Source organism: Homalodisca vitripennis, chromosome 4 (genome assembly GCF_021130785.1).
Source record: "Homalodisca vitripennis isolate AUS2020 chromosome 4, UT_GWSS_2.1, whole genome shotgun sequence".
Classification (NCBI taxonomy): domain Eukaryota; kingdom Metazoa; phylum Arthropoda; class Insecta; order Hemiptera; family Cicadellidae; genus Homalodisca; species Homalodisca vitripennis.
This window is the reverse complement of record NC_060210.1, coordinates 107,601,324-107,629,143: the sequence shown is the minus strand read 5'-3', so window position 1 is coordinate 107,629,143 and position 27,820 is coordinate 107,601,324. Positions and strand designations below refer to the sequence as shown.

At 31.6% G+C, this 27,820-nt stretch overlaps 1 protein-coding gene across 3 annotated transcripts in view; it reads right to left on the bottom strand.

The window, feature by feature from the left end:
• LOC124359929 overlaps positions 1-23,371 on the bottom strand; it is a 51,836-nt gene extending 28,465 nt beyond the window's left edge. For 2 of the 3 annotated variants that reach the window (XM_046813078.1, XM_046813080.1), the window contains exons 1-3: positions 23,132-23,371; positions 7,288-7,444; positions 5,861-6,057 (exon numbers count right to left, since the gene is read on the bottom strand). In XM_046813078.1, the coding sequence (XP_046669034.1) occupies positions 5,861-6,057; positions 7,288-7,412 (322 nt within the window). In that variant the 5' untranslated portion in view covers positions 7,413-7,444; positions 23,132-23,371. Of the gene's footprint in view, positions 1-5,860; positions 6,058-7,287; positions 7,445-16,303; positions 16,610-23,131 lie in introns of those variants that run through there. The other variant, XM_046813079.1, reaches the window with a different exon arrangement.
• Between the last annotated feature and the right edge of the window lie 4,449 nt (positions 23,372-27,820).

The following is a 27,820-nucleotide window of genomic DNA, read 5'->3' as shown; positions in this document are numbered from 1 at the left end:
AAAAATTGATTTATTCTGATATTTTCTAATCAGAAACCATGGTTAACCATAAGACCATTGTAAAAATATTCATTAACGCTCAACCAAATGACTTGCACAATCATCGAACTAAGTATTCCTCATATAGAAATGAAGCTTTGTGCACAATTTCAAGTCTATAGATCAGGTAGTTTTCGAGATATAATGCAGACAGACAGAAACAAAATTTTTCCAGTGAAAAGCTTTGCTAACACTCAACATATATATTTTTTGAGGGGTCAAAACGGTACTCTTAGAGCCAAGTACAAACTTTTTTAATCATAGGTTTTAGCATCATTAACAGCGATTACTAATTAAAATAAACATTTCCATCAACAGAGAAATTTATTTTTTATGTTTGCCTAACAACTAACAATGCTCAACTCTTATTTTTCAACGACTTTAAACATACAAGTTACCATATGATTTGTTATAAAATTTACTTTTATTGTTGTATAAGTGTTGTAGAAGTAATGATTTCCAAAAGTAATAAGTTTTTAAAACTTTTAAATGCCACTATTTTGAAGTAGAAAGTAATATTATCTATTTACATTTTTGATAATGTCCATTTTATTAGCTTTACATAAATGTTAAGTTTCGAATTATTCGCACAAAACAATTTTAAGATTGTTAAAAAAAGTAAAAAAAAACACATAAAGACACTGAACAAAGCAAGAACTGGTATACTCATGTCTGGAGTACACTTTGGAAACATTCAAAAGTGAACCTTAAAATATTGACATTAACATTTTCAATAGAAACAAAATGGCAGCTGCCGACAGCAATTCATAGTACATACCTGCATAAGTGGCTGCAAGTACTAGTAAAATAATAATACTAAATAATGTTCTATACTGTAAGAAATTTAAATAGTTGTTAATTTTCATTTAATTACTACAATATAACAGTGATGGCTTATGTAATTTTTAATAATAATAAAAGACAACCAAACAAAGGTAATTTTGTCTGACCTTTGATTCTTTTTCAGCTGATGAGATTTCAACCGGTACGGTTCAGGTATATGAGGACATCGCCTCTCACTAATGAGGACATCGCCTGGAGGTGCAACCCATGTGCTGCAATCCGACGTCGCAGTATGAGACTGGAAAGTACAGGCTGAGCAAGGTAAACTGTCACTTGAAGATGTCATGCAGGCAATCAATGAAATAAAATCTGACCAGAAAGTAATAATAATTGCTGACTTCAATAAATCACATGAGAGCCTTGACACCAAGCTCGCCGAAACTGCTGCTATTTTGAGGAGCCAGGTGGATGAAATGAAGAAGTATAGGGAAGGGATGGAGAAGTTGGAGGCGGAGAATAAAGCGTTGAGGAATGAGATTGCTGCTTTGAAGACCCGCGTAGAGGAACAAGAGATGTACTCCAGGAGGAACTGCATCGAGATCCAGGGCATCCCTGAGGAGCCTACAGAGACTGTCGACGACGTGGTTGACATCGTGGTTTAAAAGTTGGGAAAGCGGTTAACATGGACATCAACGCCACGATGATCGACGCTTGTCACCGTCTGGGGAAGAAGAATGATGCGGCTCGCAGAGGACCCCGTGGCATCATTGTGAAGTTTGTCCGTCGGCTTGACAAGGAGGAACTCCAGAAGAGGAAGCATCAGAAGAGGGATCTCTCAACGCGGCATCTTGGAATGGCTATGGACTCCACAATCTACCTCAACGAGTCACTGACACCTTCAAGGAGGAGGTTGTATGCGCTCGCTCGTCAGGCGAAAAAAGGACAAAGGGTACAAGTATGTGTGGCACCGGGGGAGGAAAAGTTTTTCCTAAGAAAAGAGGACAATGCACCTGTCATACAAGTATGTAACCAGGCTGACCTTGAAAGGCTTTAGTACTATTCTTGTATTGTAAGTATGTATTTAATTATTGATTCCATAACTTTAATTGCTGTGTAATTGATTGAAATTAATTATGAATTTTTTTGTGACATGTAATTGTAATATTTTAGTTTAATTTTTCTCTAAAGGCAGTCCAAAATTTTATTAATATAAAAAAAAAATTGAACTTAATTAATGATACTAGTTTTTTGAAAGAGATAAATTGTTTCGATAGAACTTTTATGGTTATTCATCAAAATATTCGCAGCATGAGGCATAACTTTGATAGCCTGCTAGTACACCTATCTTCTTATAAAAGACGACCCGATTTTATATTCCTTTCCGAGATATGGATTAAAGATTCCGAAGCGAATCTGAACCAAATTAATGGCTATACGATATTTTTAAAATGTAATAATAAATATAGAGCTGGTGGAGTCGCTGTCTATGTTCATGACTCGTTTGTTAAAAGTGTAAATTTTATTTCAACTACTAATTATTTTCAAACAGCAGATGTTTTATATCGTTCTCCTTAAAATTGATTCATATGAATGGTTTTTTTATGGCTATATACAGGTTGCAACATTATTCTATTCCTGCGTTTTTATCTGAGCTACAAACATTTTTAGGAAAATGAACTAAAATTAAAAAGAAGTGCTTGTATAATTGGTGACATGAACATTAATTTACTAATCAATAGTAGTGCAGTAGACGATTACGAAATGTTGATGGCTAGTCATGGATTTGAGTCGATGATCAATGAGCCTACAAGAATTGCAGAGCGTTTCTGAGACATGCATTGATCATGTTTATGTTAAACTTGCCTGCAAAGACAAGACAATGATCAGTGCTGCGGTAGAGCATGCTCACATAACCGACCACTCGCTGACAGCCGTGTGGGGGTGGGTTGAGGGGGGGCGCCCCTCCCTCACCCGGTCCTCGAACAGCTGATAGCACAAGTAAACAATACCGCATCAAACTATAAATATCTTAAACGATGTTCTCGACCAAACTGGACTGGGCACAAGTGTATGGAACGGAAAACGCGTCTGATGCTTTGTGATAAGTTTTATGATTTGTTGCAAGTTGCGATTAGTGCAAGTAAAGCTGAAATTGAACTTAAGAAATAAATGTGTTAAGTTGAAACCTTGGATCAACGATGGAATCTGTAAGCGTATCATATTTAGAAATAAACTGTTTAAGAGATTTAAAAAGCACAGAAACCAACAAGGTGACAGGTTTAATATTTTTTTCATTCGCTTTCTAAATAAACTGAACAAAGACATAAAAGATCTAAAAAATGCTTATTATAAAAATCTGTTTGAAAAAAGCAAAGGTAACCCAAAACAAACTTGGAATATTTTTAAATGAAATAACTGGTCAAAAAAGTAAACAAATGGATTATTCATTGGAAATAGGACAAAATGAAATTACTAGAGATCCTAAAATAATAGCTGATAAATTCAACAACTATTTCCTAACGGTTGTTGATAGCTTAGCCGACAGTATTGAAGAACCGACAAATTGTGAATTTTTGTCTTATGCCGGGTCATTCCCTAAGAATTACGAAAATGCGTTCTAATGTTTCTTCTGGAACCTGTACTCTTACAGGACCTGCAAGACGCTGTCAACTCATTAAAGAATGGCAAGTCTCCCGGATTAGACGGAATTAGTTCAACTTTAATTAAACACACATTTCCTAAAATTTGTTATGTTCTTTTATTTATAGTAAAATTTAAGTTTTCAAACAGGGAGTTTTTCCGGAAAAATTGAAGTCAACAGTTGTTATTCCGATTCACAAGAAAGGCCCCTCAACAATTTGTAGCAACTTACGCCCTATCTCTTTGGTTTCTACCATATCTAAGGTCTTAGAGAAAATTATGAAGCGAAAATTGATTAATTTCCTCACTTTGACGGAGTTTTTTTAGTCGCAATCAGTATGGGTTCAGAGAGGGCGTGAGCACCGAAACTACACTTTTAAATTTCATTGGATTGATATCTGAGGGACTTGACCAAAACAAACATGTTAGTGGGCTGTTTTTGGACATAAAAAAAGCCTTTGACACTGTTGATCACGGAATATTATTGGAAAAATGTTTGACTGTGGGATAAGGGGAGTTGTTTTTAAATTGGTTTCAAGATTATTTAAAATCTAGAAGACAGTGTGTAAAAATTTAATGGAGTTTTCAGTGCAATGGGTGAAATTAAGTGTGGTGTAACCTCAGGATCAGTTTTAGGGCCCTACTCTTTTCTTAATTTACATCAATGATCTTTGTAATGCTAGTCTTCAGGGTAGTATAACTTGTTTTGCTGACGACACTGCTTTGTGTTATTCCAGCTCCAGCTGGGGTGATATAGAGCTTGCTATGAATGTTGATCTCAAAGCGCTAAAGTGGTGGTTTTGTAAAAACAGAATGGTTCTTAGCCCTGAGAAGACAAGTTATATTAATTTTAGTTTAAGAGGTCAAGTGCCTTTTGACGCCGGTGCAATTAATTTATAAATGTTTTAATTGTCTTTGCAATAATTCTATTTGCAATTTATCTTGTAAACCGGTTGCAGAAGCAAGTGAAGTTAAATATCTAGGCGTAGTGTTAGACAGAGAATTAAAACTGGAATAACCACATATTAGTATTGAAATCTAAATTAAAAAATTATTTACGGAGTTTTTTATTTTCTGAGGAATTTTTGTGACAAAGAGATATTACGTCTTTTTTATTTTTCATTGGTAAACAGTCGGTTAGACTATGGTATTTTCGTGTTGGGGAGGCACTTACAAGACAAAGCTACAGCCTATTTTGAAACTTCAAAAACATTTTATTAGAATTATAGTAAAACAAACCTAAAACTGAAACCTCATTCCCTCTATTTGTCAGCCTTAATATTTTACCTCTAAGATTTATGTTTGTGTACAAAAACTTTAAAGTTGTTCTACGATAAGAGTGGAAACCTACCGGATGTTGACATTAATGAGTATTGGTTTAAACTTCGCAATGCAAATAACTTTAGAACACCTAAACCACAAAAAACATTTTTTACTAAAACTTACTTTTTTTTAGCCCCAAGAATATTTAACAAAATTCCTAATGAAATAAAATTTAAAAAGTCAAAATTCTGTTTTTTGAAGACATTAAAACAATGGTTGTTTTTCTTTCTGCGACATTGAGGTTTTAATTGAGGTTCAGGAATAAATGAATTAAATTTTCATTAATTTTCCAAGCATGGTCCACAAAAATATTACCCTGAAATAGATTCCAGTAGCATGTATTATCTTACACATGATTACAAAATTTCAATAAAATAGCTTATAGGGACTTTTTTCTTTTTAAAATTTAACTGTCTGAACTTTTTATTTTTTTTTTAGTTTTTAATAATATAATTACACGGTGTCCTCTAAACAGGCTTGCCTTGGAGGCCCTAAATTTTCTCAGGATTTAAAATATTGTTTTATATGTACATATTAAAAATGTTATTAGTTTTTCTTCCTCTAGTTGTGTATTTTGTTAGCTTTTATCTGATGTATACTTTAATTAACATTTCATATTGTAGTTGCTGTAATGTACATAGTAGTTAAGACAACAATTTGGACAAAGGTTTTTTTTAGTTTGTATATTTGGTATTTTTTTTCTTCATTAAGGTCAGACCTGGGAGAGTTTTTGTTTTGTTTTTGTTTTTTTTTTTTTTCACGCTCTGTAACTACTGTATGTATTTATGTTATCCTGAGAAAATAAATTTATTCTTATTCTTATTCTTATATATCATGTACTTTATATCTTGTGTTGAAAGGTTAACATTTCTGTCAATACTACTCACATCCTTATTTTAGAAATAGAATATTTAAATGTTCAATATGTACAAAGTGTCTTTGAATAGACAGCTTCCCAACTGGCTAAAAATTGTAAAGGTAAATTTTCATAATGATATAATGTTACTAATATAAAAATAACAATAATCATACTAGCTTTACAGCTTGTTGAAAATATGTGATGTTAAGAACTTACGTTGTTGCTGCAGACTGAAGTGAAGACCACTAGGAGGACGTAGTGAGCGCAGGTTGAGTGCACGTCGAGCCATGGCAGGCAGAGTGCTGTTCAGGATGTGGCTGCGCTCAGTCTCGCTTACCTCCGCCAAAAATGTCTCCAGCACCGTGAAAACTGTGAGATCTGGACTGTCTCGTTCATCTGGGTCCAGTCCCACACTGGCACATAAAATAATATTAATTACATGTTATATCCACTTAAAAATACACTATTCCTTTGTTCAAAACAAGGAACAAAATCTTCTATACTGACAATTTAAAATAACTAATTCATTTTTAGTAGTAAAAATTAATTTTGAAGTAAAACTGCATATTCCCAATAAAAAAGGTTTATTTAATTTCTGGACTTTTTGGTTTGTTTCTTATACAACTAAAGAAAATATGGTACTTTGGGATTATACCGACCACACCCAGACATGAATCGTTATTTGACATTTTGCTTCTACTGATTATTAGATTAGCGTAGAACAATATTTCGTCAATATAAAACAGGAATTGTCTTATCGCAAACCCCTCCCGTTCAGCTGGTTCGTCGCTTTGTTGTACTTCCGTGTTTTACCTCTACATTTCTCCAAACACAAAAATTCAACAAAAACGAACATTACCAAACTAAAACTAAACTCTTTATTGAAAAAACACTCAAAACTTGTTTTTATTCTTGATCACATTCCGCCACCCAAAATGCGAGTGCCTCCGGCCATCAGCGCGGGGCAGCACCGAAGGAAAGAAAAACATCCCTCGAGATAGTACCTATCAGTAAAATATCAAATTCTAAAGGGGCTGATCAGAAATATAAATTGAATTGTAATGGAAAGGCAATTATGTACAGTGCAAATCATGTGATGCCGCGCGGCCTGCCGTAATCGGGATTCTCGAGAAAGATAAGATAACAGCGACAAAAATACCGATCACAATACCTGGAAATGCTTGTAAGTTTGTAATTTTGCAATTAAAGAGTTGTTTTTTCGTTCTATCATGTCTATTTCTATAAATTTATATTTTTGTGTTCTTCATACTGGTGTGGTCGATATAATCCCAAAATACCGAAAATATTAATACTACAACTAAGACAAAATGTCCAAAGTGTATTCATAATATTTATTTCTTTAAAGAAATAAATTTATTCAGAAAGACTTAATTTATTAGAAACAATGAAGTATTCAGTAATCTATAATATGTAAAATTCAGATCTGAACTTAACAAATTCAAAAGTACAATTTTTTCCTTTTAAGGATTGATATGATTTGATGCTAGAACACTATCATTGGTTGAGGTAAACAGATAACTTTATAGTTATAAATCTGTTTTACATCCATCCACTTATTAACTAATAATGTGAAATAAGGCAACATTCTAGGGTCATTAATCAATACTGTAACTCAGGCTTACTTGCAAAGATTATGGATACTTTGTAAAGCAGAAACATGGTCACAATCTGGGGTAGTCAGATGCTTAAGGTGACGTTGAAGCATGGGCCACCAGGGCATGTCGCACGGTAGCATGACCAACGCCATCTTCACCCGACAGATTTGCAGTTAGTAGCTCACTGAAAACAGACATATGGTCACAGCATGTGGTGGCCTATACTAAAGGTTATGCTGGAAGCGTGAGTTACTATGGTGTGTTGCTCAGTAGCATGACCAACGCCATATTTAACTGACAGATTCTCAGTTAGTACCTCACTGAAAACAGACATATGGTCACAGCATGTGGTGGCCTATACTAAAGGTTATGCTGGAAGCGTGGGTTACTATGGTGTGTTGCTCAGTAGCATGACCAACGCCATATTTACCCGACAGATTCTCAGTTAGTACCTCACTGAAAACAGACATATGGTCACAGCATGTGGTGGCCTATACTAAAGGTTATGCTGGAAGCGTGGGTTACTATGGTGTGTTGCTTAGTAGCATGACCAACACAATTTGTACTTGACAGAAGGCCAAAATTCAAAATAAGGCCCACTTCTCTTATCTGATTTTCCAGCATCTTGTTTCTGCTATGAAGATCACTATTTAATATTGAACACTGGTAAGTTGTCAATGGTTGGTTATTGCTTACAGATCTATTGTGACCAGTAATTTTATTTGTTTATAATATAACAATTAATGCCTGTTTTATTAGGTGTATATATTAGAGTATGGAATTGACACACATATTGTTTGTTGTGGTTCCTGACATATGTGTGTCATAATGCTTTGATACAATTTATAGTTATGTGTTAGGATCAACCTGAGGAAGAGATCAGATTGCAGATCCTGAAATTGTTGTTACTAATTATTTGTATCACTGAAAATATTCAATAAATCATGTTACTTTCACAATTTTTCCATCGTATAAAACTAAATCTAAACAAATAATAAAAAAATTTTTGAAATTCAGAATAACATTTTGTGGGGTAACAGACCCTTATTAGACTAAATATTTAAGATGAATATACTCAAAAAGAAAGAACACAACTACTGTGTTGATCACTAAACACTATATATTACAAGTGGTTAGTACAGAAGGGAGCTTTGAGGAAAACAAATGATACTTAAAACTAATACATCCCTTGTTTAATAAAACTTGTTGACTAAACACATAACACATTATGGGTTTATTCATACGAAAAACAAACCAAAACTTCAATACAATTATTCATTGTGTTTGGACTATTTTGCCATTAAACCATCTTACATATTTAAAATCCTACTGACAATAAAGTAACCTTACAGAGAAAATGATTAAAAACACTTCTACACACCTGTTCTACTTAAGTAATAGACAAATTGTATTTTTACAAATTTAGTTTTAATTTTAAAAAGAAAATGTTTGCACTTGGGTACTTAAACGTACTTTTGTATAGCTATGAAACCAGTTAATTATCAACAAAATAGATTTCTTAAAAACTCTTTTCATTGTTTAAACAAATAGTGAATATGTTAGAGTGTCATCAGTTTAACTAATTATTTTAAAATTTTATGTACATTTTTAAAAAACAGCATTTTAAATTTAATTTAGAGCAGCCCACATTAAAATAGTCCGGTGGAGGCTGTTATGTTTATACTCCCTTTAAACCTCATGAGCAACAGTGTTGCCAGTTTTACATGTATGAAAAATCACTGATCTGTCTCAACATAAGGGAGCAGCTGTTGGTCAGCAGCGATATGGCAACATTGCCTCAAATGTAATCAGACCATTTTGTTGCAGGCTGCTCTAATAATTTAGTTGACTTATTACTACATCTCATGTTAGCAGTAGTAATTAATTAACAATAAAACTAACTCAAGATTAAAAATTAAATAAACCTACTTAGTTGTGCAACTGAAAATCTAAACAACATAAACTATTGCCAGAAAACAAATTAACTTGTGGGTGAATATTAACATTCCAACATATTGAATTCTGAACACAGCAATATCATACCTGGTATCATTACTAAGTTTGTACAGCTACTTTCAACTGATACATCAATAGTCAATCATTTATCAGTTTGATAGCAAGCTGTTACTCTGTTTTTATTTACAAGTTTTATTAAAATAAATTGAAATTAAAATACACAAATGTGTGAGCTAGTTCTACTATAAACAGTTTTAATATTGATTTACAATATATAGTACAGTTTGGTGATAATGTGGAACTAGGTTAGTCCAAAAAATCTAATACGAAAAACCTATTCCACCTTACAGAAGGTTAGGTAATCGTAAATGTTGTATATGCTTACATTTGCAATAAAGATGAAGGTCAACATTTTCAACATTTGAGGGTTACCATGTCTTGCATCTTAGCAAAAAAATACCATGACTTTTTTTACATTTTGCATTATAGCATAAAAACATGCATTTTAGCGAAACATGTCATTTTCTTTCTCAATGAGGAATCAATTTTCTACATTTGAAGGTAAATTGATTAATGTAGCCCAGACTTTTTCAAACATCAATCATTGGTAACATCTTAAAAAAATGCAATGAAATTGTAATCATTTTTGTTCACAATGCGTTATATGGCACTGAACTAAACAAAACTGAATCTGCTTAGAAATGTTTAACTTCTAACACAGAGGTATCAACTTTAAATTATACTTGTGGCTCACAGCAGCACATGCTGCTTTTTGCTCACTGTTATTAAATACCCTTATACGAACTTGTGGTCTATGTTTTTCAATTGAACAGAACACTAAAATCAATTAAAAATAATATAGGCTACGTAATGTATTTATCAACTTTTGAGATGATTTCATTTTAAAAGTAAAGTGGAATTATGTTTATAATAGTTCATATGTAATTTCTAATTTAACTTTTATATACTTATTTATTTCTTACTTATTTTTATTCACCACTGTTTTCAATAATTTTAATTATTATTTTTGAAATTCCTCTTTTTGGTCTAATGATCTAAAATTTAATAATTTTTAATAATTTACCATTCACATAGCATCCATTTAATAAAATTCTCTGACTATGATATCGTCTATCTACATTCTCTTAAGAAAGTTATGGGTGTCATATGTATTGGGACACACACACACACACACATATAACAATTTTTTCAAAGATTAAAAGTAAAGTTTGTTTTATTTTTTTCTTATTTTAATAATGATTACTTAATCTCTTTCTCTATTACTTTTTTAACATTCTAGTTCTAAGATGTAAATATTGATTTTTGTGATTAATTATTTCCATGTATACTTGGAATCCCTACACTGGCAATGGTGAACTCTGCTACTGATATGTTCTCTTAAATTATATGAAAATTGTAATGTTTTTCAAATGTTAGACCATTTCTTATGTGTAGAGTGAAAAAAATGTTTATCATTGAACTAAAATTCAAAAATTAGTAAAAGTCTAGCAAATTACCAAAAAGTGTGAATTTTCTGGCAAAACTTAAAGCATTAATTATTATCATCATCATCATCATCATCATCATAATTATTATTATTTTTATGTTCCAATTTGAATAAAATGAGTTGATCTACATTAATCTCATTGTTTTTAATTAATAAATTTGTACTTTTGAATTTATTTTCATTGCTGATAATAAAACAAAGCAACATAAAATTTTAGAAAAAAATATTCAACTTCGATAATGAAGCCACAAAATTATGTACTATGTGATCATTTGTACTACAACGATTTACTGTGAATATTTACCAAAGTTTATAATTTGTTATACAATTATTTGTTTACGTAAACCTCAACTAAATTTTATCAAAATACTCAGCATGTTTTTGAGTGTAGTTTTATATATATATATATATATATAAAACTTTATTCAGATGTGAATAAATACGATTAAAAAATACCTTCATCAAAAGACTCACCGTGATTCTTCTCCCAATTGTACGGTTAACATTTCTCTTTAACATATTCACGACGACCATCGGGTACATACGATCTTTCACAACTGCTGACATGTACCCAATCTGTTACATACCGGGCTTTTGTAAAACGCGATGTTCATACACGTTGCTATGCAATTTCTTAATGTCTGTCTTTGTGGTTTGTTAAATTTTATCCCGCACTTAAATAGATACCTCAGAATATAGTGTACCCCATCGGGCACATTATAGCTTAATTTATAAGGTAAATTAATTTCTCAGATACTTCTTGGGGTACATGGAAAAAATCGTAAAAACATATTAAAATAATTTGTTTTATGCAAACTTGTTAAGCTTACACACTATTCTCGTTATACCCAAACATATAACGTTAGATACAATTGCGGTTTTTAACTATTATTATTGAAAAAAATCAATAGCAAATAAAAAAGTCAGGAAAAAGCGGTTGTCGTGAAAGTGTTTAGTAATATTTTTAATTGTGATGAAGATATAAAAATTTCAATGAAGCAGAACACTGAAATCAATAAAGTACAATTTATGGCAATGTTTACATTAGCTGGTATATTTAAAACAGATTATTATTCAAACCAATATAGTGATGGAAAGTTTCCTTGAACATGTGAATAAAATTAAGATTGTTTATTCACCAATGCATTTCTTACAGAATTTCTTCAACTTTAGAGGCCAGTGAGACGGAGTTCAGGTAAATTTGGTCTTATCTGGTATTTTTTCCTATCATCTTTGGTACACAAGCTTTAAAACAAATCTCGGTATAGCTATTTTATTTTCTGCACAGCTCAAGAAATTTCCTGGAGATCAATTCGATTACAGAATTAAAAATATAGATTATGAAGTCTCAGGACCAATATTCTTGTTTTTAATACACTGCATTATTCTGGATTAGAATGTGAAATTAAATTTATTTCTTGGTTAAATAGGTAATTAGTTACTGTTCACAAAGATACAAATGTTTACATATTTAATTTGTTGGCATAAACATATTATATTATCTACTTAACAACAGTGTCATTTAACTTCATATTTAGAATAAAGTATGATGTCTTACTTTTATATCCAGTAGGAAGTGAGAGGTGTTTTAAAATAAGCTACGTAATGACATACTTTTAAAAGTGAGAAAATGAAATATGCATTTTTTTATCAAATTAGATTGTTAAAAAACCAGATTTTTGTATTATCCAGTTGGAGTGTTATATATCATGTATTATCTATATTCTTATAACTAATTCCAGTGTAGCAACAGTACATTTATTTTAATTAAATTTTAAATTACTGAGGTATTTAAAATTCTTGAATATGTATGTTTAAAAAAATCTTGTATATACAATGGATTACATTACTTTTTACCAAGCACACTATACATAATGATTGGTGTGTTGAAACTGTTTTCAACTATGCAGTTAAAATAATCCGGATCTAAGAGTGGGACTCAATATAACAGAGATGAACCCTTACATATTATTACTAATATAATTAAAAATAGGTGTTAATTACTACAATATGTTACAACACCAAGAGCAATTTATCCCAGCATGTTTTTTTTGTAGTAGCTATGTACAGCAAATCTACAGTTCTACATATATGAGTAATCCTTTTTACAAATGTTTACTTTGTCATTTATTAATTAATTTCTATAGTTTTGGTAAGTTTATAGTGTACAGGACCAAAGGACTATATGTATCTTATTAGTATTATAAATGCAAAATTTTGTGAAAATATTTGGATGTTGACTGATGATACTCAGTTACAAAAAATTTAGTAGATAGATTTAGACAAAATTTGGCATGAACATTGCTTAGACATAAGAATAATACATATTTTTATTCTGAAATAACATCTATATATACTCAAATAATTTAATAAAAATGTATTTATTGTAAAGATAAACAAAATGGTTAAAATCTGATTGAGTCACAAAAGGCAATGTGCCACACAATGTCCTACAATTTTGCATTTTCATGAAGAAAATATCAGGTGTCGTAGTAAAAATAATGACAAGTAGTATTATCTAACTCTAACTATAGATAGCAATAATGACAAATTTAAACTATTTAATTAAGTATTGTTATAAAATTCAGTTTAATGAGCGAAATTGTGAATGTATATAAGGTATTCTAAATTGGTCTCCTTTGATATTGTGAGACGGTACACTTGCAGTAGTTGAAGGACCAAAAACAGAGAAATTGTACAATGATTTGTTCTGTTATTACAATTTAAGGATACATACGAGTGTAGTGAATCCGTGACTATAGCGTATGGAATCACAAAGCAGTACACAATGTATAAAGATCAATTCTTATGAATGAAAATAACTGAGGGGCCAGCGGATGAGGGATATAATACTGATTAAGTGTATACAAATTTATATAAGTCCATAAAGTCCGCATATATCTCCATATATCTCGCACATATCTCGAGGGTGGCGTAATGTTTAGTGGAGATATAGCACCAGTGTTGAAGATACAGCCAGAAAATAGGGGTTTTCAGTCCATCTCTTAGAGTGGAAGTAAAACACAACACAACACTTACAAGTATAGGAAGTAGTTGCTTTTTAAACGAAGTAAGCTTTTGAGACCTACTTGTGTTCATACTTTTGTGATTGGGACACGAAGGCAACTCAACTGTGACATCGAAAATATAATACATTTGAACCAAAATTACTACTACACACGCAAATCTGAAATAAGAGCCAGTTGCAATTTTACTTCTGATCCTCTTAACCATAGCCATGAAATAATTTAGTATTTATTTATCATCTCGGATATTATTTTATTGTTAGGTTAGTTCTTAATTATATTAACAATGCCTCCTGTTCATTCATGAATGTGTAGTGTGTAATAAATATGACTTACAAAACTTGGTATCTACTTGTATACTTTTAATTTTATACTGTTTATTATTAGTCTATGTTTGTTTTCTTTTTAATACTGTAAAATATTATGAGCAGGTACTGAATAATAAACAATCAGTTACAGAATAAAAATTAAAAACTATTGATTGTGCAAAAGTGGCTTAAATGATGCAGTTATCAAAAATGTATGGGCACTGGTGACATGAACAGCCAGGGATTAGTATTCTTAAAACATGTAAAACGAGAACTGTTTTGAGACTAATGAGGTAAATATTAGCACAATGAGATCAATATTGACTTCAGATATAATAGGCTTAACAATTTGTAACACGATTTTGTTATCCTCTATACACCACAAGTTAACTAATGTAAAACATATTTCTGAGCCACTGTGGAATCTCGGCAGATTCCAGAGTTGACAAGGAAGTGTCATGACTGGGCAGCAGCACTTGGAAAATACGAGAGTCTAAATTTAGTAGAATTAAAAATGCCTGTTTACTGTGAGACTATTTGTGGGAATCTAATCACGGGGTGTAAGTGGCACTGGACCAGGAATGACATGAGTAAACTATATATAGTGTAGTGACCTCCATGTTTGCGCCAATTAACTTTGTATTACCACAACTTAGATCAGATTATTTTTAATCTATTATGTCTATGTAAAGTTGTAGAGATCATTAATGAATTTACACTTCCTAGTTCAATTTCAAACTATAAAATCTTAGACCTGTGTGTTTAATCTAAATTATGTTATAAGGTAAGCTTTAACAAATAAAATAAGCTAACTTTGTATGTTTCCCACTTATTACTTTTAACACTCTTTCCATGTTCAGTTAGCTTAAAAAGTGATTATTGGCAAATTTACTCTGCCTAACTAAATACTAACATTATAACAAGATTAACCACTATTCCTATGAGAAGTTACATTGTGAGGTGAACATTACCTAATTTATATTACCTAGTTATAATTTGTAATATTACAACTTATTTATTCAATCTAATTAGTCACACAGTATTAGAAAAGAATTTTAAATTTTTTTGAGGATAAAATGCATTTATAAAGGACCTAAATTTGTTTATTTAGTAATACATAAATAAAATAAGTGCATTGATTGAGTTCTAAGGGAATAAGGGAGTCAGAATTACTGTATAGAATAAGTTAAACAAAACGTTATAAAATGTTGCATCTTTATTATTAAGTAATACTACATTTTGAAAACTGTAATCTGATCTTTTCCTCAAGAACTAACCTCCACATAAGCACAATCTAGGTTTGAATAAACAAATCATTCCAAAGCATGATACGCTCAAGTTCCAGCACTTTAATATGGTTTATAGACTACAGATTATAAAATAAATTTAACTATAAAAACTTATGACATAAGTAAATTCTGATTAAATTAGTTCGTCATTAATACAATTCTATGAGATTTAAAATGTAAATGGTATGCCATAGTCAATCCATAGTTCAGAACATTTCTTTATAAAACATTTAAATTACTGTAACTAAAAAGTACTGACAGTTTATAAAAAAAATACCACTTAATTTTAAGATTTCGTATTTAAAAGTTTATAGTCTGTTCAAGATTTAAAGAAATGTGTTATTAATAAAGCGCAACAAAATGTAATTCAATAACCAAAACTACCTTAACAATTCAGACACTGAGTTGTTTTAATATGAGATCAACACTTTTGCAAGACTATGTGGTAAACTGGTATGATTTGGGCATACAAACACTGCCATTACCAATAAAATTAACCAAAATAGAATAAAAAACGAAGTTGTGTAAACTAATGATTTTTAAAATATTTAATATAATTTATGATTTAACACTTACTGAAAACAAACTGGTAAAATATGAGACTGCTTTTAGGATCAGTACTCAAGTATTTATCAAACTTGATACTATAGTGTTTAGATTCTAAAATGCTTACTTAAAAATATCAGTTTCTTGCAATAAATTTAACAAATTATTACTGTGAATAAAGTCCAGTCCTTATCAGTTGTATACAATTATTTTACATATATTGAAAGTTAACATTTAACGAATGATTGGAATAAAATTCTTTATAACTAATATTTTTACTGGCATTAAAGAAAGATCTATAGTCTACACTTATTTCAGGCAAAAGCTAAAATTATAATAATTTTATAGCATACTACTCAATATTCAGAAAGAAGTTTATGACATATAAATCCCGTAAAAACTTGAACTTACCAGTTCACACATGACCTTAAAATAAAGAGAATAAGATAGCACATGACAACAATAGGATTGGGGGCAAGACAAAACACTACTAAAGAACAGCATGGGCAGAATGAAAATAGCCGTTTGGAATAGCTTGCCAGCCTGGGGACCTACTTGCCACTATTACTGACACAGACACAGACACTGACAAGAGCACGAACACTAACACTATCCACTTGTACAGAGCAGTTGACATTGTTACCAAGTACTGCAGAAACTACCAAATATCCCAAACAGATGAGCAACAATCCAATGTTAAGTTGGCACCAGTTCAGCATCCATTATTAGCTTCCTAAAAATTATTTTTATTCTTTCTACTTATAGATGGCCCCACACTTCTCTCTCCACCTCATACCCACATCTCGCTATTTATCCTAAACTAATCGGTTATGGTAAAACAATGTTCTCTTACAAATTAAAAATTACTTTTAAAGTTTTACTATACAGAAATAATAAAACATGCAGTTCACAATAATCAATAATGCTGAAAATATGAATATTTATTGTTATATTAATATTTATTAAAATATGTGCTATTAAACAATATTGTTTTGAAATTTTTACAAAATTTTTTGTATATTAAACTGTAATTAGGTCAAGCATGCCAATCTAGCAACTGCCATTTGAAGATACAAAGGAAAAGCTAAAAAGAGTACATTGTTATTATAATAAGCAATAAAATTACTGGCATATTATATATTTTAGTTTTAAACAAGGCAAAAATCCCTAAACAGAGAAAATGTTTTTCAAATAGCATATATCTTTAGCCATCAGTTTCATGATAAAAAATAGATTTGTATATTGACTTTAACACATGCGTTTTTGCAGGATAAACAAATTAAAACTTAAAAAACTAAAATATTTACCAGAGCATTATAAGTAGGGTTTGGCTTCTAAAATTGAATAAGAATAGATAATATAGCCTGGTTCTTGGAATTATATTTGTAAGGAAACAAGATTATAAAAGAAATATAACATTCACATACAATAAGAACATCTAATACATGTTTATTCTTATTCCAATATGTTTTTAGATGAAAAGTGAATAATTATTGTCACTGTTTTATTTTATAAAGTAGCCTATATAAAAAAACAAATCACAGGTTACAGTCATATGAATGTCCTATTATAAGTTGCGCATTATTATTGTCAGTTATTACATTGTTAAGAATATCAACAGCCGAAATCGAGGGAGAATCATCCCAACACTTGTTAACATATTTTAACAAATTGTTTGGTTCAACATTTTTTATTTTTAACTATCTATCATACCCATACTCCCTGTGACTCAAAGTTGTGAGATTATACAACATTTTCGTCATTTAGCATTTTATTGATAAAAGACTAGGCACCAGCTTGTAAATAGTTTAAATTAATTAATAGTTTTGGATTTTGTGAAAATTAATGTTAGGTATATACTAGGGAGAGAGCTAACATTTATAATAGTTTTTGTTTTAGTTTGTAACAATTTCTTGTTGTTGTATTTGATCAACAAAGAACAATTCCAACATTTATTTAGTACATCATGGGCAGTGGTGGACTTCTCATTAGGCATACTATGCACGGGGCTAGGGTCGTAGCCTTAAGAGGCAGCAGCCAGCCGGAGATATTATTTGCCAGTAAATTTGAGGAACAGTGACAACTTACCTAATATAGATACAGCTCTGAAAATGTATTTTTGTACTACGGTTAGGAACTGCTCTACAGATAGATCATTTTTTTCGCTGAAGAAAATGTTCTGTTAGGGGAGCCAGGTGTAAACACTTAATGTATAATTGCAGTTTTGTTAGCAATACTTAATCTGCCAAATATTACTTCTCAAAAATAGCAAATAAGATTTCAAAATTGTCATATTTTAAAACTTCTTCACCAACAAATATGATAGAGGATGTATCTATATATTAAAAATATATGAATTAAAATATGATACATAAAATAGAACCAGTATAATAATAGCTTATCATTTATTTCCTTATCTTTATATTTTATACCTATATATATATATATATATATATATATATATATATATATATAAAATATATGTACACACACACGCGCACGCGCGCACGCACACACACACACACACACACACACACACAATATATGGTAATAACATTATTATTACAAAATTATAATATAACATCTTAAAACAAAATAACAAATATATTTTAAGCTAACTAAGTTAATTTTGTATTTAGCCAGGAACTAAATTACTCCTGGCAATTGATTTAGTCATATTCGTAATGAAAAGGCATGAAAAAGCCTGTACATGACGGAAAATTTAAAACTATTTTATTAAGTGAGGACGTTTCCTTTAAATTCACACAGCACAAGCGGGTGGCCGGTTGAATCACGCTTAGGCGCAGTGCCATAGGAAAGTCTGCTACTGATCAAGGAGCTTTTCAGTTAATCTAGTAAAACTTACAATTATTTATTAGACGACTAAAAACTATTGCATAAGGTACATTAAATTTTAAAATTCCAAGATTGAACTGGCTACAATTTCGTAAGGGACCACAAAAATAATGTAATGGTAGGCTATTTGATGTATTAACTCAAATATTTGAACAAAATCACTGTTTGGCGATCACTGTCATGAGTTATTAATTACTCATAACAAAACTAATAAACAAAAACATCTATTAGGAATTAAACATTCAAACTCTTAATGTTTCCAGAATAAAAGTTTCTCATTGTTCTATTAATTTTACTTCTAGTCTATGTATAAAGGAGGAATTTATTTCCCATGTATATAGCATACTCACCCGAAAAATAAAACATCTGGGTTCGATTTCAGAGAGAGCAAGTACTTTTTGTGATTCAGTCTATACAGAAATTAAATTAGTATATTGCCGTTTGTACAAATTTAATAAATATTAAAAGTCATGTGTGTAGGTTTCTGCAGCAGCTATATAGTTATGAAAACACTCACCCAACACCACATGCATATCAAAACCCTCTTTGTTAGAATAAGGCATTTTAGGAACAGTTATGAAAACCTTGACAAGTAAAGAGACTTTTAAATCACTAGTTAATATCCAGAACAATTAAAACCACCTTGTTTAATTGTTCTTATCTGCATACTATGATAAGGGCATACTTTGTGCTGCAAAAATGGATTATCTGTAAGATTTACCCTGGTTACAATTAGCTTTAGATAAGTAGAGTTTATGATAAAGGTTTCTCCTATATTTTAGAAACAGTATAAAGTATTTTCAATTTACCAAAAATATAAAAGTTTTTTAAGCGCGTAATTATTAAACGACACAAGATAAGAGTGACTTCAATTACAAGGAATTTTTTTCTCTAGTAGGATTTTAAAATGGTGTACTTAGCAATATAGGTTGTTATTTGAAATTGGTGACTTCGTGTTTTTAATTTATTAATGTTTCAGGTTTTTTTAAATTTGAAAAGGATGTTAAAAGTTAAATGCAAGTCAATATTTCCTGATAAGTGTATATAATACACATCATACAAAAAAATGTGTGTGCCTAGGTCTTAAGGGGGACTGATAGCAGAGTTTACTGTTAAAACCTAAATTAAAGACATTTTGTCACACTCTGTACATACAAATAAACATAATATTGAGTTTTTGGAACCAAAATGCTTAGAGTACATAAACCTTTAAAATGAGGTATCACATGACCTATGTTCCCATTTTAAAATTCTCCAAAAACGACCCCGACCCTCTAATAAATGCACTTTTGGGCAATTTGTCCAGGGTAAAAATAATTTAACAGAATTCTTTGAGCCTGAAAATGGGGGTATCTGTTGAAACATATTATGCAGCTTGGATTGTTTGCCTGCTATAGATCCTGCGCGGGTGGTCTGAAACTCCCTGTATATATATGACCATTTCTATCACATTTGAGTTTATATAATCACACTATATATAAACCGCTCGCAAAAAAACCTGCGCAAAGGCAAATTTCTGAGCAGTACCGCGCAGGAGGGGCCCCCTCCAGCGGGGGGTTGTGGTGGGAAGTGGGATCAACACCTTTTGTATCTGTTTATCAGCTTTGTGGATCGTGTCTAGCTCGCACAGTTTTGTTTACACTGCAACTACTTTACGTGCTCTATAAGTATATTATATTTTTGTGTGTAGGCAGTAATGGTATTACAAATGTTGTAATCTAAGCGTAAAATATTAATTGAATGGATTAATGTAGCCATAGACGTATCCAGGGAGCTTGCATTTTGTTGTGAGGTTAGCCGCGCAGTGGCAGTGGCCAATAGAGATTTGTCGTTCGGTCTTGACCCATTCAATTCGAACGGGTCAGTCAAGTGAACATCTAGATCAGAGTGTTTCGAAAGACCCATTCACCTCGAATGTTTTGTTAACTTTTTCCTGCTAACTGAATAAATTTGATAATTTTTTCAAATCAGATATATTAATTTTAATGATCGTTAAAACTTAAAATATTATGATTAATTAAAAAAACCCTTATCCATGAAAAATAGCTTAATATCATAATTATGGAACTAACTAAATCTACAAAGTTTATGCGTTAGGTTACACTAGGTACCCCAAATTGTTCAATCGTTCCTTTCGTGCATTGCTAACCAATTAAGAATAAAAGCATAATCGTATAAATCAAGAGGGGGAGAAGTGAGTTTAATTTTTAGTAATTTATTTGAAACATTTGTATAGGAATAACCTTATTTATGATAAATCAAAGGCATATCAATCAACCAAGTCTATTGATTATAAGTTTTAACATTTAAGTATTTAGTAAGGTATCTGGTAACATACAATAACATTTTTTTATCAGTTTTAATATATCTATTTACATTTACTGCATTCCTGAAACAATATATTTATTGTTATATATCTATCCATTCATTGTACGAAATTATGTTTCTTCCTCTATTTGAACACATTTTTACAAGTGGATCCTTTCGTTCACTCGATCATTCTTACATTCAGTCGTTTATTTTGTCCGGTCAACACGATAACCAGTATAACACGCTCTAGCGGAAAGGCTCAGTAACTCTGTACTGACCGGTTTAACTGAACGAATCGCAGCAGTGAACGAGACTGACTGAGTCGGGTCAATCAGATGATCCGATAGAGCAAATGCCGAGCAGTGATGGGGATACTAGAAGAGGGTGGCATCACAGCGTCGGAGGAGTACCTCACCCTACGTGAACTCAAATCACCCAGGGTCTTTTTGTAAATGGTCTACCAATAACATATGATCGGATGACCATATGTTTTACATATATTATTCTTATTATTATTATATAGCTTATTTAACTTATTCTGTTAAATATAAATGTTTAAAATTCATGTTTTCAATAGTTTTTATTGATATTTTTTAACATTAAAAATCACTATATTTATTTATTATTTATCAACTCCCTTTTTTTGTATATCTTTGAAACAAACCTTTGATCTTTACTAATAAAACTGTAGTTTCAGTATACTTTTTAGAACAAATCTATCCATAAATATAACAACAATAAAATAAGTTTTTATCTTCAAAACCTATTAATTAATCAAAATTGCTTGTTATTTTAATAGTTGCAAAATAAAATCAATATAATAATTTGTTTACGTTGGTTTTAGATATTGATAATTTTATATTGATGGGTTTTTGGCCCAATATGGAACTGCAGCCACTAAACTACAAGTTTATTTGAACCTGAGCTTCTTTCCGTGGTCTATTTCAAACAAAATGCCTGAACAGTTTTAAATCCAATTAGCAACAATTTGATCATTTTAATATTAAGACCCCAAACTCTGGTAAACTAAGATTGTTGTTTCAAATCGGAAAATATTTGGTTCTTCTTGTTGAGTAGAGAATGTGAAATTTTTACAATCACATTTAAGACCTGCAACATAAGTGGCCACCACGACAATCAAATAAGTGAACCAAATTATCAATTATAAATACCTAAATTATTGATTACAAAAACATTCCAATTATAGTTACAATTCAATTAGTTATTGCCAGTTTTTTTAAATACATTAAATAACAATATTGTTAACAATGTATAAATCAAGCAAAGTAAATTATTTCTGTAGTATGTGAGTAATGGCCACAAGTACATTGACAATAGTCATATTAAATTATACAATTATACATATTAAATGGTTTTAAATTATTTATTACTTTTTAGATATGAAAACATAATTGAGCTATACTATAATAATTTGAAATAATTGTAAAGTATTCGGTTTTTTATTTTTCAGTAATTAATTCAGAAATATTAATGATTCAATTGTCAGGTAGCTACTTAGTATTATATTGCATTCCATTTCAAACCCAACAAAGTTCAAGTACAGCATGAGATGTTACTTCATTAATGGCTAAGATTAAAAATAAAATGGATTCAAGCTTGCTTACAAAATTTGATGCAGGTCTAACAGAACTAAGCATATTATTTTCTTTCTCGTTGATAAAATGCACACTCTCTTGTATAGTAGAGATAAAGAACATGAACCTGAACAATTCTTTGTTTCATGCTTTTGTTGATAATTTAATTGATTTGTAATGCTTAATGTGTATCTACAATGTTACTATCTTGAATGTGTCTTAATACGGTATAAGCAATAAATCTATTTATTATCATATAGCCTGGTTTAAGTGTACATTTGTTTGTCTGTTTGTATATATAAGGTTTAAACCCGCTTTATAAAACTATTATGGACCAACCCCTAAGCAGCTGCCAACTCTTCACATCCATGGATTAATTTAAAAACATTCTATTCTATAATAATTTGTTTTAGCTAGAGAATAAAGAACTATGTACCGGTCTACGTCTTAATTTAATTTATGATTATTGAATACGTACATCATGTCACAATTTTGGGCACTCCACTATTGTGACTGCAGCATCTTTATTTAGAGAATGTATGTGCATGATTATTACTTTACGGTGCACACTATCATTATTATAAACGTATAGACCTACAATCGTATTATAGGGCTGTGTGTATCTTTTATTTCTTTTATTAAATTAATAAATTTACTTAAATCCTGCATATTCATAACAAACTTCTGAAATTGACTGGTTTGACACTAGCCACTTTCACTTCACTTATTTTTATTTTATTATGCATCCTGCTCCTGCTGTCTGCTTTACAGTGTCGCCAACAGCTTCAAAATCTCTTCATATTACCCCGTGTCTGTCGTTATTGTTGCCTTGCTTATTACTATTATTATTATAGTATAAGAGCCGAGAGTTAATTCGCACTGTGAAAACACTCATCTTTAAATCGTTGATAATTGTTTCCTACGAGAGAAATCTATCAGTAGCTGCACCAACTTTAGTGAAGGTCAAAATGGCAGGGGATCGAAAGGGTTAAACCTATGAAACGATAATGTTTCTCTCAGATTATATTTTCCGACACATAAATAATAGGTTATTTATCAGGCTGACTAGTTAAAGAGACTAAAAATAGCCAATTTAAGACTATATGGGTGTATATGGTGGACTTACGCTGATTTTACATTTATTTACATGCTTTAAACTTGGTTTAGGTGTCGTCAAGCTAAAAAATATTTAGGATCAACAAATAATTAGATTGTTCATACAAGATATTGTCTCTAACTTTGGTAAACATTTTTTTCTTCCCAAGACAATAATTTATTTTAGCTAAACCACCATTAACGTACGTCAGTAACATTTTTTGCAACATAGGTTATTTTTTCTTTGCATACCTAAGGTAATGTTTTTAACCTCAGGCATGGCAAGCTGGTTACTTAAGGGGGCCATTCACCCAAAAAATTAAAAAAAATTGAATTTTTTTATTTTTGTATTTTGTTATAAATGTAATTAGGAATACTTTTATGACTTTGGGTTGTCTAAATATGTGCTAAAACATTAAATAAAAAATATTTTTGTGTCGGATGTTTCACAGGCGAAACAACGATTTTATGTTCATTCCATGTTACTTACGGTTTTTACCACTGTTTATACCTGCACAAATATGTTTTATAGTATTTTTGTCTATTTGACTTAGATGTAAGTTTCTTGTATTACTCTATGGATAGCGGTATAACTCTATACCTACTACGATAGTAATATCTCAGTACAGCTGATCAATTATTTTGTTTACTTCAGTAAATGCCAGTTGCAGTTGTTTACGTTCTCACTGTCAAGTCCTGTTATATTTTGAATAAACTTTACTTTTCCAAGAAGGTTATTTTAATATTTAATTCGTCATTATACTTATGTGATTTTTCTATTTGGATTTATACTCCATAATGAAGCAAGTTTCTAAGAAACAACGAACGAAAAAGACTACTAAAGGCTGAAAGCCTTCTTTAGCTGCAAACAAAAGATGGCAAAATGTAAAATTGTGGTACTTTGGGATTATACCGACCACACCAGTATGAAGAACACAAAAATAGAAATTTATAGAAACAAACATGATAGAACGAAAAAACAACTCTTCAATTACAAAATTACAAACTTACAAGCATTTCCAGGTATTGTGATCGGTATTGTTGTCGCTGTTATCTTATCTTTCTCGAGAATCCTGATTACGGCAGGCCGCGCGGCATCACGTGATTTGCACGGTACATCATTGCCTTTCCATTACAATTCAATTTATATTTCTGATCAGCCCCTTTAGAATTTGATATTTTACTGATAGGTACTATCTCGAGGGATGTTTTTCTTTCCTTCGGTGCTGCCCCGCGCTGATGGCCGGAGGCACTCGCATTTTGGGTGGCGGAATGTGATCAAGAATAAAAACAAGTTTTGAGTGTTTTTTTAATAAAAAGTTTAGTTTGGTAAATGTTTGTTTTTGTTGAATTTTTGTGTTTGGAGAAATGTAGAGGTAAAACACGGAAGTACAACAAAGCGATGCACCAGCTGAACGGGCGGCGAGACTCTGCAATCACGTTATCTACTAGACGCTCGACTTTGACCTCTGTCTGAGGATGGGGAGGTGTTTGCGATAAGACAATTCCTGTTTTATATTGACGAAATATTGTTCTACGCTAATCTAGTAATCAGTAGAAACGAAATGTGAAATAACGATTCATGTCTGGGTGTGGTCGGTATAATCCCAAAGTACCAAAATTGTTTCAAGACAGTGTAACTGTGAGTAGTGATAAAAATCTACCTAGCTCATCTTCTAGCACTTCATCAAGAAGCTTAGACCTAACCTAAAATACTAACATAGATGGGCCTAGCACTTCTCAAAACAGCAATGTTCCTAATAATTATGCTTCTGGTTCAAATGTAGGCCAAACTAAGCCATTGTCAACAAGGCTAAGTGATCTTATTAGTTCAGATAAAATATCACCTGGCAAGGACAATGAAGGAACCTGTGACGAAAAATTAGCTACCACGCCCGATTATAAATCGATTGATATGACATGCTTGAAAACACTGTTACGAAATTTGGCTTGTCCTTCATGCCTTGAAAATTCTATCTCTGTGAACTGCTCTGAACAGTATGGGTTTGCAACTAAGCTGACATTGGGGTGTGACAACTGCCCTGATCTGGATATATCCTCCTATATGTCGATAAATGTTGAAGGATCTAAAGCATTTGATGTGAACCGTAGATTGGTAAAATCATTTATGAGTTTGGGGGATGGTTTTAGTGCTGTAGAAAGATTTTCTCTTATTATGAACATGGATGGAATGAGCTCCAATACCTACAACAAACATTCAAAGCTATTGTCAGATTCATGTGTGAAAATAAATGATCTGAACTTGGCGAAAGCTAGGGACCGCGTCAGACAAGTTTACAGTGAGACTGATAGCACAATCGATGAAGACACCATAATTGATATTGGAGTTAGTTATGACGGATCATGGCACAAAAGAGGCCACACCTCTAACTATGGAATAGGTGTGGTCATTGAAATACAAACAGGATTAGTAATTGACTATTGTGTTCTATCGAAATTTTGCCAAATCTGTGCGATTACTGCAAACGATCTTGGACCAGACTCACTAGAGTTCGACATTTGGTTTCAAGGCCACAAATGTGAAAATTATGATGGATCTTCCCCAGCAATGGAAACAAAAGCAGCAGAAGTACTCTGAAAAAGGTCAATAGAGTACAAGTTTCGGTATCTAAGGATTCTTTCCGATGGCGATTCAGCTGTTTTCAACCACATCCAAAAACTGAAGGTTTATGGTGAAGACGTTCCAGTCCAAAAAGAAGAGTGCGTAAACCACGTTGCAAAAAGATTGGGAACAGGTTTGAGGAATGTAGTTTAAACGGCTAAGACTAAAGGCATTACGCTTGGCGGAAGAAAGTTTGGTAGCCTGAAAGACACGACCATTACCAAGCTTACAAAATACTACCAAAACGCTATTCTCAGCAATCCAGAAAATGTCCCCGGTATGAAACAACAAATTTTAGCTACCCTTCACCATTGTGTTTCTACAGATTCAGCTCCTAGACACAGTAAATGCCCTACAGGAGAAAAGAGTTGGTGCTTTTATAACCGCGCCAAAGCGAAGGGTGAACAACCTGGGCCGCACACTGAAAACCTGAAAACTGCGATCTCGCCTGTTGTTCTACAACATATTTTTCCTGTGTACCAGCGACTCATGGTCCCAGAACTTTTAGAAAGATGTCAAAAAGGCAGAACTCGGAATGCAAACGAGTGTCTGCATAGTTCGATTTGGAAAAAATGTCCAAAGACTAGAAATGTGTCAAAGCGGATTGTCGAAAGTGCTGCTGCGGAGGCTATTTTTGAGTTCAATTTTGGAAATAAAGTGCAGACAGGTCTGATAGAAGTTGCAAAGTTATCTCCTGGAAGACAATCATTCAAACACATGAAGGCAAGAGACAAGAGAAGGATTGCTCAGTCCGAAAAAAGAACCACAATAGCCTACAAGAAATATCTCCGCCTACTCAAGCTGAAAAAATGAAAAAAGAAAATAAAAATAAGGAAAAGGAAGGAATTACTTATGGAGCAGGACTATTTTAGTTCCAGCAACACTTCATGTTGGATAAAATTGTGATATAACAACTCAATGGTATGTAAATTTTAAAATTAAAGGAATTACTTTTGTTTTTCTTGTTTTTCCGCTGTTTTGATTTCCCGTGTTTTTATTCACTAAAACATACATAACTTCTTTGTTTTTAGAGATACAGAGTTCAAATTTTGTATACAGGTTCATAACACTTATGGCTATTATCCCTAGCATGCAAAATTAGTTAAAGTATATAGAACTCATACAATAACATATTTTTCATAAAGTTCAGAAATGAAAACCTAATTTTTGGTTTATTATTTATAGATCAAAAAAGGAAAGTGACTGCATAATATCCATGCTACAGATAATGTAAAATTGTATGGTCTTAAAAAAAAAAAAAAAAAAAAAAAATAGGCCTAGGGAATAACCACAAAAAAAGTTATGTATGTTTTCGCAAAAATTGATTTTTTCAGGTTCCGCCCCCCCCTCATCACCAGAGGTGTTCGGGGGTGGGAGACCTGCCTAAATATTTTCATCTACACCACATATAAGTTTTAAGATATATATATATGTTTACAAAATATTTTG